A 14,183-nucleotide genomic window follows, 5' to 3' on the forward strand; every position below is an offset into this window, starting at 1 on the left:
GTCTAAAAGCTGAATGTATAGTAAAGAAAAGTTTAAGTTATAGGAAAGGCTGTATGTCCTGATAAACTGGAGAGAAACAGTGAACATATATGACCTGGAGTTAAACAAGCCCTGGCCCTGGTCGAGGCAAGACAGACATCTTTCGGGCCAGGGACTACCAGGAGGTGTTGACCCATAGAGTGTAGTGCTCTTCGGGGCATATACGGGAAGAGGCGTTCCTTCAGATATGTTGGTCTGGGGATTTCATTTACTTCTGGCTTCATGGTTTAGTGGAAGTTTGGAAAAGTTCTCCCCAAAAGTAGGTGTGATGTGGTGAGAGGTCCCATCCTAACATCAGACCTTGGGTCATTTCAGGCCCACACAGGTTGGGACCAATGCTCCCTCTAAGCTGTGGAGTCCTGTGAGCAGCAATTCTACTCTGTGAGCTGCTGGCATTAAAGTTGTGAGCGAGTGATTGTGGGCGACTGTATAAATCAGTTTGCCCCTGGAGCCATCCTTCCTGAGCACAGAAATGGGTGAGCGGGAGGCTAAAAAGCTGTGAGCTAGCTCACACGAACTCAGCTTAGAGGGGACGCTGATTGGGACCCAACAAGCTGAATGCGATTCCCGCTTTACATACGGCAGAGAGTAAGCTTGGAAAAACAGGGTGGATATTGTTGGGCAGTGGAAACTGGCATAAGTGTCTTAGGGAGACACATTCGGTTTGATGGGTCACAGATGGCGCCACATGGGTCTTCGTTACAGGTCACCTCAAGGAGATCCCGACCTGTTCTCAGATCGCTCTCCGCAACACTGAGAACTAGCAACTTGCTGTTTAAATTGGAAGTGCAAATAACCTGTAAGCTCCAATGCAGATTCCACAGACTTTACAGACATAGAATAGCAAAGATCTGATTACTCCCATGTTTCCCCTTAAGGGAAGAATAAATTTTATGAAATTTCTGCGTCCCTTCCCTTTTGTTCTCAGCACAAAGGAGTACTATTCAGAGGGCATTTGTGTAGTCAGATGGGAATTGTTTCTCTCTCTCTCTCTCTTTTTTTTTAAGTAATATGCTTTAGCTCATAGTAGGGTCCCTTCATGTATTGAATAGTAAGAACTTCCTAATTAGAGACAGGAACCAGTTTACAGTCTGGGTTGTGAAATCTTTGCAGATTAAAGGCCCCATAAGCACCCATTGACATGATCGCCCGTAATGGCTCCTAAAGAGATGTTATGGTCTGTGGTGTCAATAATCCACAGATTAAGTACTCCCTAAGTACGTGTTGACACCACAGCCCGACTGTTTCTTTGGAGTCTTTTGTCTGAGCCGTTTTGTACAATCACAATGGAAGGACATGGGAGATTCAGTTTCCTAGACACACTGGCTTGTGGAGGTCACCATCTTTTGGACGCCAAGAGGTGCTTTTGAACCAAAAAAATAGCCATTTTTGCTTCTTTTCTGCATAAACAACAGCTCTGTTGAATCTTTTGATCGTATTCATTTCAGATCTGAAGCTCGGTGGCGCAATAATCAAAGTCTTTGGTAAAGGAATAAGGATTGTGGACTATAGTGTTGTGTATAAGAACATAAGAGACGCCAATGTTGGATCAGGCCAAAGGCCCATCCAGTCCAACACTCTGTCACACAGTGGCCAAAAATACCAGGTAGGAACAAAAAAGGGAAAAGGGAAAAAAAAACCTGAACCTAAAACCTAGAATTCAGAACCTGAAAAGGTTAGTCAAGAATAGAAGAGGGCCAATTCTAAAAATCTAATTATGAAACATACAAAAATATACATGTATTTATTAAACACAAATTAAAATAACAAATAAGGGCCCATTCATACCTCATGTACAAATATAAAAATACAAATATGCAAAGGCTGATGAAATAGACCTAACACGTTTCGGCCTTCACAGGCCTTCCTCAGAGGTCTAATGCAAATAGAACATATTGGCTAATATGTAAAAATATATACAATCAAACATATACAAAATATGAAATACAGACCAGAAAACAATTGTTCCAAAGTTTAACCACTGGGCAAAAATACAAATGAAACCTCCAGTACAATCACATGTCCAGTAGTACTTCTCTCTGGTCAACTATATATTCTCCTGCGATTGTATAGCCAAATGCTCCCAGTGAAATATTCCTTAAGTTAAAAGCAGTGTTGCTCAAACAAGTGTTAAGGATTTTTTTCTTAAAGCAAGTAAAGGATGGAGAAAATAGTGCAAGTGGCTGTGTGCCAAGTTCAGGTTTCTAGGTCTCAGTCGTGTGCAGAGCTGGTTGTTCGTGAGTTTTACTCTTGAGTACCAATGAGAAGGGGGGCAACGTTGTAAGCCGCTTTGGGTCCCCACGGGGGACAGAAGTAGGGTATAAATGAAGTCGATAAATCCAGACATTGAGGTGATGCTATGACCAAGTACTAGGATTTTTCTAGCCAAGATCTCATAAATTGGAGAAGAAGATTGGATTTATACCCTGCCCTTCTTCACTACCCAAGGGAGTCTCAGAGCAGTTTACAAACTCCTTTCCCTTCCCCTCCCCACAACAGACACCCTGTGAGGTAGGTGGGGCTGAGAGAGCTCTTTCCAGAGCTGTCCTTGAGAGAACAGCTCTGACAGAACTATGGCTTGCCCAAGGTCATCCAACAGCTGCAAAAGTGGGGAATCAAACCCGGTTCTCCCATTTTAGAGTCTGCACACTTAATCACTACACCAAACTGGCTTGGTTGATTTCGGTCTTGTGTGGTCTACTATAAAATTAAAAAAAGAAAACAAAAAAGAACTAGAATCCCTGCAGTCCACTACATGTTGTTTACAAAGCAAGATCGCATGGGATCTCCTTAAGACAGTTAGAGCAACATATAATCTGTGGGATCGCTTGGTCTCATGCCGCAAGACCCACCTCCATTTCCTTCAGCAAGAGAGCTCTTGCACACTCGGCTCAGAAGAATACAGGAACCTTGCAGAGTTGGACCAGAGTCCACAGCTGGCTTTTTTTTTTTTTGCATGGACGCGCACACAAAAATCCCAGCAAGCGGCAGGGCTGAGGGACTCATTGGAGATTAATTGGTTGATGGCTTGTGGGTGGACCATCTACCACCTTCTGTCTATTTCTGGTGTAGCCAACTCCAAACCAGGAGTCCCCCATCGTTTTTGAGCATGAGGACACCTTTGGAATTTTGAGATAGGGTGCTAGTCACACATACAAAATGACTGTAGCAGAAGGCGGAGCCAACCACAAAATGGCTGCCCAAGGAGGCGGGGCCAACCACAGAATGTCATTGAACGAGGTTATAGGTAACTGTCATTGGTCTTCCTAACCTGAAGACTTTTTCATGTGTGTTTCCCAAGTGTATATTGTTCTGTTTGCCAAAGGGGCCAGGAGAGGATGATTGATGCATGCAACAGGGAAGTGTGCTTATGGCTGACAGCAGCCCTGTAGAAAATAGGTAGCACATTCCTCTTTTGGAGCGGTTTCTCTGCATACATGCTCATACTGATGCGAGTCACATTGGGTGACTGTGCAAAGATGGCTGGAAGGGTAACTCTGTGGCTATCAGTCCATTGACAGCTGCTGTCAGAATCACCTGGAGAGTTCTGAACACCTGGCAGGAGGCTCACGGGTACATATGTACACAGTCCACATTTCCAGATCCTGCGCTTGGATGCCTCTGTAAATTTTTTCAGTACTCTTATGGGACCCCTCTCAATTGCAGAGGTGGCGCTAGAAGGAAAAGTTGTTTGGGTGTTGTCCTCGTCAGATCATTCCCGCGTACAGTCTGACCAAATGTGTAGATTTCCTGATAACAGTAAACTGTGTCCTTTTGTTCTTGGTCTGTATTTTGTTATCTCGGGCGTATTTATAAGGCTGGTATTTGCCAAGAGATTTCTAAGCATTGCCTCCACGAGCTAACATCGCATCTGTTGCCAGTTCCAGTTGGTGTTTATCTTTTGTTGAACACCTTTGCTTTCCAGTATCATCTGCCTGTGTGCGGAGTCCGAAACTGGATTCAGAACTCGTAACCCTAAATCTAGAAGAGGGGAGCCAAAAATTGCAGCAAAACAAACAAAGCAGGCTTATGTGCAGCACTGATTGGCTAGTTCTCGAGCCTTCCAAACCCACAGAACCGTTTTGGTACCTCTTTTAAAAACGGATTTCCCTCCTTTAAAAGCAATGACAAATAATGAATATTTAGAATGAGTAAGCCTTTGTTCTCCGGTTGGCAGAGCTAACTTTAGAACAAGCCTCTTCACCAAGATGTTCTCAAGGGCTGGCAGCCGTGTGTTTCATGGACTGCTTGCATCGTGAAGAGTAAACAGTAGTTTTGTCACCTGCCGTGTATATGAATACGATAAACAAATTAGGTTAATTGCATTCAGTTGAAAATACAGATTAACTGCTATCATCTGCTGATACGTTACTGATCTGCCCTTTGGTTCTGATAGCTAGGTGTGGCACCCATTCACGGGAATATGTGTGGCAAAGACTTGGCTCTGGTTGGCATGGCTGGAAAGTTCTTCCGGTGTTGAGAGAGAGCCGATTTACAGGGAGTTACAAGGGAAACAAGACCTTGGTAGTAGAGCAGGGACATTTAGTTAAAGGCAGTACGCAGTGAGACAGTGGTAGATTTCACAGTTTTCTCCAGTTGCACCTTTCCTGAATGTAGATTCCATGTTTTTGAACTGTGTAGCGATACACTCAGTGTCTGGGCACCCACTGTGTGCCACATTTAGAAAGAAGAAGAATTCTCCCAGATTAGATTAACCACTACACCGAACTGGCTCTTTTAAACTTGGATGTCTTTTCCTGGCGCCAGGTGAGTGGGGCCAGGTGCCGCTTTTGGCCACTGGAGCCTTGATTGGCTGTGCAGATTTTGGAAAACGTTACGGCTCCCACCACAGCACAGGGGTCTTCATTGTGTAGTTGGGGGTGGGCTGCAGTGGCAATTTTGTGGCTGGCTGTGTGTCCCGTGGCAGCCGTTTTGTTGCTGCGCCAATCGTGCTGTGTCGGAGCTCCAGGGGTGCCTGCAAGGACGTTGGGGACCCCGGACGGTTTGGGAACTGAACTTGGATTAGTGCAAGCTGAGGTTTGGCATCGATTGATCGATTGATTTGCATTATTTAGAGCCTACCGCTCTCATTTAGGTTCAAGGCTGGTGACATAACCCATGCGATCCATAGGATGTGTAATAAGACTGGGATTACAGAATGAAACAAAGCACAGAGTATTAGAAATGATAGCGTTAAACAATGCGGGCAATGCCATTGTGGAAGTAGAAAACAAACAACACTGTAAACGCAAGATGAGGTATACTTGAGTGCCTTCCCTATGAGGAAAGGCTGGAGTCTGGGAATTTTCAGTTTAGATTAAGAGAAGACTAAGGGGGAGGGGGGGAAGACACATGATAGAGGCTTATACAATTATGCATGGGGTGGAAAGAGTTGGGCCAAGAGAACTCTCCCTCCCTCTCCCAAAAGACTTGAACTCGAGGGCATTCAATGAAGCTGATGGGCAGTAGTTTCAGGATGGACAAAAGGAAATAGTTCTGTACACAGAACTATGTGGAATTTGCTGTCTGAGGATGTAGTGATGGCCACAGGAATCAACAGCTTTAAACGGGGATTAGATAGATACATTGGGGGGTGGGTAAATCTATCAATGGCTACTAGCCATGGTGACTGAAGGGAACCTCCACATTCAGAGGCACTAAACCTCTGAATCCCAGAGCCAGGAGGCAACATCAGGGGAAGGCCTCATCCTTTATGCCCTGTTGTTGGCTGTTCAGAGGAACTGGTTGGCCGCTTTCTGAGACAGGATGTTGGGAGTCAATGGGCCACTGGTCTGATCCGGCAGGGCTCTTCTTAAATTCTCATTTTAACGTTCTCCTTCCCTCACCAAGTTTGAAGTTTCACCAAAAGGACATTATTCCGTTTCATCCACGCCCCATAAAATAGACCGAACTGAAAGAAAAGCGACTTGCAGATGTCCCTTCAGTGAACTTTGCGGCAGGGCAAAGATTAGAATCTGGGCCTCCCTGGGTTCAAGTCCACAGTAAGGGCTAGTAGCCTATGACTAGTAACCTACTACAGTGATCAGTAGCCATCTGGTAAGCTGGTTGCCTAGAGTTTCTTGCCAGGTACTGAGGAGAACTTCACCACACCTGATCAGTGGAAGCAGGGGGTGGCAATATTCGCCCCCATCACTTAACTGATCACCAGTTTATAAGGTTGCCAGGTTCCCCTTGGCCACCAGCAGGGGATGGAGCCTGAAGAGGACGGGGACCTCAGTGGGGTACTCTGCCATAGAGCTCCGAAGCAGCCATTTTCTCCAGGGGAACTGACCTCTGTAGTTTGGAGATGAGGTGTTAACTCCAGGGGATCCCCCCGGTCCCACCCGGAGGCTGGCATCCCTACCAGGTTACTGTGGGGGGTTATCCACATGCCATGGCAGGGTACCACTCCACGAAGGCTCGTCAAAGCCTGCCGATAATCTTTTTGGTCCTGCCACCCACGTAGGGAGATCTGGCTCTCGAGGTTGTCAGGGGGCAGCCTCTTTATGTGGTAGAATCCTTCGTTTTATGGGACGCACAATGGGGAAGTCTCTCCGGCGCGCACTTAACCAGGCGAGAGAGGAGCCTGCAATTTATCTAGGCCCGGCAATTAACATAATCTGAAAACTTCTCTTCCCCTGACGTCTGTCTCGAAAATTGCTGGGTGGACTGTCGAAGTGCAGGAGATGAAAGGGGAAAGAATGCACTCGGAGGGATTTTCTTCTCTCTCTTCGCCGGTGGGGTGGCTGCCGTCTGAAAGAGAGTTTCCTTGTGCCCCAGATCAGACAGAGACGTCCCTTCGGCCTGGTCCCTTGCCTCTTTTTTTTGATTGGGGGGGGGAAGAGTCCTTGAGGAAACGTTTGCTTCTCTTTCTAGCCCTCCCTTCGCATCCTGCAGCCCCTCCCTTGGAAGTCTTATGTTGAAGTAGTTTTGGAAAGTGAGGTTAAAAGTAATTTGATCCACGAGTTCCCTCCAACCTCCTTTTCTCTCTCCCTCCTTCTCTCTCAGTCAGCTCTCTCTCTCCCCCCCCCCTTTAATGTGGTGCTAGGTTTCAGTGGGATGGTTATATGAAACAAAGTATTGTGAGGCGCTGCAAAGGTGTGGGGGGAAAAGAGCTGAGAGGCAAAATCGGGGTCTCTCTCCAACTCGGCCCTCCCGCTCTTTGAGGACTTCCCCCCCTCTTTTTCTTCTCCCAGGGAGTGGCCGTAAACTTTTTAACTTTCTAACCGCTAAACATTTGGCTCGGCTTCTTCTTCTTCTTCTTTTTTAAGCGGCAGCCTCAAAGCCACTGAGGAAATATTTTCCTAGCTGGCATCGAAATGTGGAAATTGCATGAAACGATCCTCCCCCCCTCCCTTTAAAACACACACACAGAGTATAACGCTGAATGGAAGCAGAATACATTTTGCCAGGTCAAAAAAGACTCTGGGTAGTTTTGGAAAGGCTTTGTAGGCCTGTTGCAGCACGGAGAAGAAAAGGCAGTTGCGTGAGGGAGGGAGGTGGAGGCCCGGCGACATCAGAAGGCATGGCGGACACCACAGAGCTGCAGTTAGCCGGCCACATTGGTGGCCAGCAGCGTGCAGGTCCTTCCCCTCCACCAGAGAGAGACCCCCTCAGTAGCGGTTGCTTGACGCTAAAGGGGGGGGGACTCCTTTGACATGGGCCACATGTGCGAGCAGACATTTTTGTATAATTTGGATTGGTGCTTTTTTAGGTTTTAAAAAAAAGGTGCCAATATTTGTGTGTAAGGTTGCGCTGACTTCCACGAATTACCCCCTCAGAACTTGGGAGAACCGCTCCCCCAAAGGTACCAATAATGAGTACCAGTGAATACCCCCCAAAAAAGAGGAAAAGCCCTGATTTGGGTCATGTGGAAGTAGGGTTCTGCCCCCCCCCAGCTGCTGGGGGGGGTGCAAGCTCCGGGTTGGTTAATTCCTGGAGATTTGGGGGTGGCGCCTGTGGAGGATAAGGACCTCAGTGGGCTATGTTGCTGCAGAGTCCGCCCTCCAAAGCATCCATTTTCTCCAGGAGAACTGATCTCGGTACTCCGGAGATGAGCTGTAACTCTGGGGGTCCCTGGGTCTCACCTTGAGGTTGGCATCCCTTAGTGGCAGCCACCATGGAGGGGAGCTGTTTGTCTGCCTACCTTCTATCCTATTTAGAATTCCTTTATATTCTATTGTGCCGCGAAGGAAGAAAGTGTTTTGAGCGCCACAGGCCCAAACGTTTACTCTGGACGTGGATTTTTGTTGTTGTCACACGGGCCAGAGTTCCCTGTTTTCGTTGGGAGCGCTCGTAACAGGGCTCTAAGTAGACGCGAACGAAGGCGCAGGCGGGTTGAAAGGTGTTGGAAAGGATGTTTTGGAATGCAGACATGTTTTTTATATACTCGTGGCTGCTGTTGAGAAACCGGGAACATGGGGGGTTTTTTAAAGGAAGATTGGGAGGGCGGGAACAAGCCGCGTTTCTTCTCCTCTGTTTCTTCCTTGCACAGTCGAACCCTTCCGTGATCTTACCGGTTCCAATCCTCCCGGAGCTAATGTGGCAGGCAAGTTGCTTTGCAGCTTTCCTGGGGGGTGGGGGGGGATCTTCAGTTGGAGGTGTATTCCTCCGGCCCTGAGATAATTGTCTTTGCTCCTATCTAGCAAGCAAGACAAGAGTTAAGAAGGGGAAGGGCTTCGGTGGAGAAGGAGAGGGGAAGCGTCCCCCCTTCCTCCTCCCCCTGCATTTTTTTGCTAACAAATGCAAGACTTCCGGTCTCCACCCTGCTACCACAAACCACAGTCTAACTGCAATTCAATCAGATTTATAGCTAGTCTGACGTCTGCGTCCTTCAGCATTTATGACCAGAGATCTGGCTATAGGCGTAAATAAGGGCCTGTAAATTATAGCAGACGATTTTGCCCATCCCCTTTTGTCTGGACCAAGCGAGACGTTTAACTTTCCTTTTATGTCTCTCTCTCTCTCTCTCTCTCTCTCTCTCTCTCTCTCTCTCTCTCGTAATGATGGGAGGAGGGAGAATTTATTATATGAAACAAAACTGGGGATTGGCTTTTAAGAACAGATTGATGTATGCAGCGGGTTAGTCCATACGATACCTAGCTGTCAGTCCTGCTTACCCACATTTGACATCGGGAAAAGATGTCTGCGGCTGATTAGCAGGTTTTTTTTTGGTATTATGTTTATCTGCCATTGATTTACTCATGGCTTAAACGGGATAGCGACATCTAGGGTTTTAGCTTTGGGGAGGGGGGTGGAGAAGGAAGAAAGTGATTATACCGGGTGGCACATAGATACGCTGTCTGCTGTTTTCCGCTAGTTCTTTGACCACAATATTCATGAACAGGGCCCACTACTTACCCGTGAATATCGAGTAAGTTGTAACAGTGGGGGAAATCGTCATGGTAACAGTGAAGATCAGGCCCAAATCCACTACTCAGGCCTGTAGCCAGGATTTTGTGGCTTGTGGGGCAAATATTTTTCTGGTGGGGCTGCCATTATTTGCCATAATGAAGGGGGATAGCGCACGCCCCTCTCCCTCCCATCCTGCAAGATTTAAAGGGCCCTTCCACTGATTGGCGGGGAGAATGTGGATCGCCAATCAGCTGGAGGGCCCTTTCATTTTGGAGGAGGGAGGGAGAGGGGCACGTGCCACGCCTTGCTGCTTCCCAAAAGCATTTAAAGGGATCCTTTTAGGAAGAAGTGGGGGGCCTTTAAGGAAGGGGGCTGGCCCTTTAAGGAAGGGGGCGGAGCCCTCAATAGCCCCACCGTAGCTACGGTTCCGCCGCTACTAGACCTGGGTTTCATTGTTTGCCGAGGGCTCACCGTGTGTTTCATCCAGTTCTTTGTGAATCCTTCACTCACGTTAACAGTCGAGATATGTGGCAACGGGATGACGTCTCCGTGTGGTGCTAGTTGAATCAGACCCCCTTCTCTGGAATCCGGCCTGTCTCCTACCACTCTGGTCAACCAAGTTAGGAGCCGTCCTTCAGCCCGTGGGGAGCCCGTGGTCTTGACGTGTAACGAGGCACTGCAATCGAATATATCTCATCATTGGGTTCAAAGAAGTTCTGTAGAGGTTCTGCCCTGGCCCAGGCTAGCCAGATCTCGGAAGCTATGCAGGGTCATCCGCGGTTCGCATTTGGATGAGAGTCCACCAGGGAAGTCCAGGGTTGCCCCCCTCCATTTGTCTCTTGCCTTGACGGCACTTTGGGTGTGTACAAATTATCCTCGAGTAGCTGCTGACTTAGGGCCGCCCCGTGGGGTTTTCAAGGCAAGAGGAAGAGCAGAGGTGGTTTGCCATTGCTTTCCTCTGTGTCAGAACAAATTTAGAGTCAGGACAAATTCAGAGGCGGATGCAGCAAGAAAAGAAAGAAAGAAAATGCTGTTAAGCGACCTCCGCGCCTGAGAGGAGAGGATGCCGAGTATCCGTTTACTTCCCACAATTAGAAAAGACACCTTTACACATTTATCTGCTATTTTGACATATTTATTGCTTTACAACTAACTGTTGGCCTTATAACCGTAGCTTGTTCTCTGGTTTTGTCTTTGCCCATCTTCATCACGTTTTACATGTTAATTTGATGTCCAGCCCGTCTTTAAGTTTGAACCTTACCTACCATTCCAATGTATTTGAAAAAGTGTGCGTGCACATGGAAAGCTCATACCTTGAATAAAACTTTGGTGGTCTTAAAGGTGCCGCCGGACTCTAAATTTGTTCTACTGCTTCAGACCGACATGGCTGACCACCTGGACTTTTCCTCTGCCGTTATGACCCTTGAATTCCTTGGTGGTCTCCCATCCAAATACAGGGCCGACGGCACTTTATACACACACACACATAGAAGTTTTAAGCATGCTGCTTTGTTGTCGCTGCAGTATCATGCCAAGGTTTGACACCTGTTTGTTTCTTCTCTCCTCTAGATTCCCAAGTTCTTCAAGAGCCGGGGGATCCGTCACACTGGTGCGTGGTGGCATACTGGGAAGAAAAGACACGTGTGGGTCGGCTATATTCTGTCCAAGAGCCCTCCCTGGATATCTTCTATGATCTACCTCAAGGGAACGGCTTCTGCCTCGGACAGCTCAACTCGGACAATAAAAGCCAGCTGGTTCAAAAAGTCCGCAGCAAGATCGGCTACGGCATCCAGCTGACGAAGGAAGTCGACGGGGTTTGGGTTTATAACCGCAGCAGTTACCCCATCTTCATCAAGTCGGCCACACTGGACAACCCCGACTCCAGGACGTTACTGGTTCACAAAGTGTTCCCGGGCTTTTCCATCAAAGCGTTTGACTATGAGAAGGCGTACAGCTTACAGCGGCCCAACGACCACGAGTTCATGCAGCAGCCGTGGACTGGTTTCACCGTTCAGATCAGTTTTGTCAAGGGCTGGGGCCAGTGCTACACGAGACAGTTCATCAGCAGTTGCCCGTGCTGGTTAGAGGTTATTTTTAATAACCGATGACGCGAGACTCTAGAACCGGACTCTCAGCAATGACATTTTATAACTTACTTTGCTGCTAAAATATCTCCTTCTGAGTGCTTGCTTTTTTCTTCATGCAAACTTTTTTTTGTTTGTTTGTTTGTTTCTGTTTTGAGAAATAGCTTATGGAAAGATTTCTCTTTCTTTCTTTCTCTCTCCTTTTTTTTTGGCTTCGGTATTTCGATAAGTTTTTTTTAAAAAACTTTTAAAAAGTGTGAACGACCAATAACTCAGAAGGGGGAGAAGAAGGCACTGGGGGGAGGGGGGAGTGGATGAGAATTTGTTTGAACGTGTGTCATGACCGATCCGTTTTGCAACCCCTTTAACTTATTGTCCAAACCTGGTGGGTAGAATTGGATGCAACTTGGGTTTTTCCGGATCGCTCCCCCTTTTGGATACAAAGGATTTTCTGGTGGGTTGTTTTTTGTTTTTTTTAAATTCTTTTCCAAACATAACACAGCTCTGGGAGTATGCGTGCACGCACCATTGGATACAGAGTTCTTGTGCACTTGGGCCACCCCCGTTCATCGTTGCGGAGGAAACCGATCTCGATGCACCAAAGGGTACCGTGTACCGAGACCAGGTTTCCCTCCATCGAAAGAAACGAAGACGCCACTGCAGATGGTGGAGTTCCGTAAGCACTTTGGAGCTCTTGTGGCCCACGAGGAATTTGCAGGATAACTTTTTTTCCCAATCCAGTGAATGACACAAATGCCAGGTTCCTCACCTACTTGGTGCTAAATCATTCATATCAGTCCACTGCTGTCAGAGGCCTGCCCCGAATCACCGTCCCCTCCGCACCACTCCACCTTGCTCTATATCATCTGCGTTATGGTGAATCATTCCAGCTATTGTTTGTTGTAGACGCACCAGCTCCTTTGCTGGTAGGAAGGAAGTCGACCCTTGTGGGGGGGGGGCAGTGAAAACCCCTAACGGTCAACTGGCATAAGAACAGATGTGTGCCACGTGCATTCATGTGCACAGAGAGACAGCTCGGGGGAGCACATGCCGTAAAACACCCCACCCCACCCCGTTGCCAATAAATTCCTTTGTTTTCCATCTCTGTCCCTCTTTGCAATCCACCCCTGGCCGCAGCACACACCTGCGGCTTCTGCACTTCGCCTCTGTGTCACCGTGGAAGAAAAAAAAAGGGGCTCATGCACGGAAGAAAGTGTGAGGTTAGAAAGGGGGTGTCTGTGTTTCACGCATTGGCGATCACCCATGCCGCCAAGAAAAACTGTTAAGGGTGTGTATGTGGCCTGCGTTTCTCAAATTGATCCAAGATGCAGAGTTACCGTTTTTCTTCTTTTTTTCTTCTCCAAAGGACGAAAAGGATTTTCAGTATTTATCTCCTTGAAGCCTCTGGCCTCTTCCGGGCTATGTCACGATAGTACTGTTTGCATCCCGAATTTTGCAGTCAGTTCATTTCTTTCTTCTTGAATTCATACACTTCGTATGATGGTTTTACACTGTTCTTAGCTCAATGAGCATGTTTAGACCTTAACATAAGCTATTTTTCTAAATATAAAAAAAAAGGTTTAAGTGAACAAGAGAAGCAGTCTCGTTGGGATTTTAGCATTGAAGTGCTTTCGGAAATTTAAAAAAAAAAACACAGCGACAAAAAGAGACTCCTGAAAAAAAACAAAAACCCTGAGAATTTATTAAAGAAAAGAATTGTATTTTATGTTATATATAAATATATTATTACTTGTAAATATAAAGACGTTTTATAAGCATCATTATTTATGTATTGTGCAATGTGTATAAACAAGAAAAATAAGAAAAAAGATGCACTTTGCTTTAATATAAATGCAAATAACAAAATGCCAAATTAAAAAAAAAAAGATAAAATCACAAGCTTGGTGTTTTGTTGTTTCTCTCCCTCTTTCCAGGGACATTATCGTCCAGCTAAATGTTTTTGTAAAGGAGTACATTTCCTCAAACAGAGTGTACATTTGAGGTAATACCGTACATGGCTTGTTTTTCCAGGATGAGTTGGTGTTGAGAGGAATCATGGAATCATAGAGCTGGAAGGGACCTCCAGGGTCATCTAGTCCAACCCCCTGCACAATGCAGGAAATTCACAAATACCCCCCCACACACACACACACCCAGTGACCCCCTGTTCCACGCCCAGAAGATGACAAAAACCCTCCAGGTTCTTCATTTGGCCTGGTGAAAAATTGTTTCCTGACACCAAAGTGGCAATCAGCACTCCCCTGGGTGCGTAAGAAAAGGGCCACAAGAACTAAGCAGTGATGCAACCCTTCCTGCCCTCCCTCTCATGATCTGCCTAAGTTCACAGAATCAGCATTGCTGACAGATAGCCATCTAGCCTCTGTTTGAAAACCTCCCAAGAAGGAGAGCCCACCACCTCCCACGGAAGCCTGTTCCACTGGGGAACCGCTCTAATTGTCAGGAAGCTCTTCCTAATGTTTAGCCAAAAACTCTTTTGATTTAATTTCAACCCACTGATTCTGGTCAGACCTTCTGGGGCAATAACTCCGCACCATCCTCTACATGACAGCCCTTCAAGTACTTTGAAGATGGTTATTATATATCACCTCTCAGCATTTAAAAATTTCAGGTGTCCACGTAGCAGAAACTGTTCAGTCAGGCAGGGCTGCAAGAGTTAACATACCATGGGAGATTTAACATGAGGGT

General features: G+C 46.8%; 1 protein-coding gene across 1 annotated transcript in view; it reads left to right on the forward strand.

Moving 5' to 3' along the window:
• Positions 1-11,516, forward strand: part of SMAD7 (SMAD family member 7) — a 57,474-nt gene extending 45,958 nt beyond the window's left edge. Inside the window, exon 4 of the mRNA XM_015412114.1 lies at positions 10,963-11,516. Within this exon, the coding sequence (XP_015267600.1) occupies positions 10,963-11,501 (539 nt within the window). The 3' untranslated portion in view covers positions 11,502-11,516. The remainder of the gene's footprint in view (positions 1-10,962) is intronic.
• Positions 11,517-14,183: the final 2,667 nt, after the last annotated feature.

Source organism: Gekko japonicus, unplaced genomic scaffold, assembly GCF_001447785.1.
Source record: "Gekko japonicus isolate JY-2015 unplaced genomic scaffold, Gekko_japonicus_V1.1 scaffold1739, whole genome shotgun sequence".
NCBI classification, from domain to species: Eukaryota; Metazoa; Chordata; class Lepidosauria; order Squamata; family Gekkonidae; genus Gekko; species Gekko japonicus.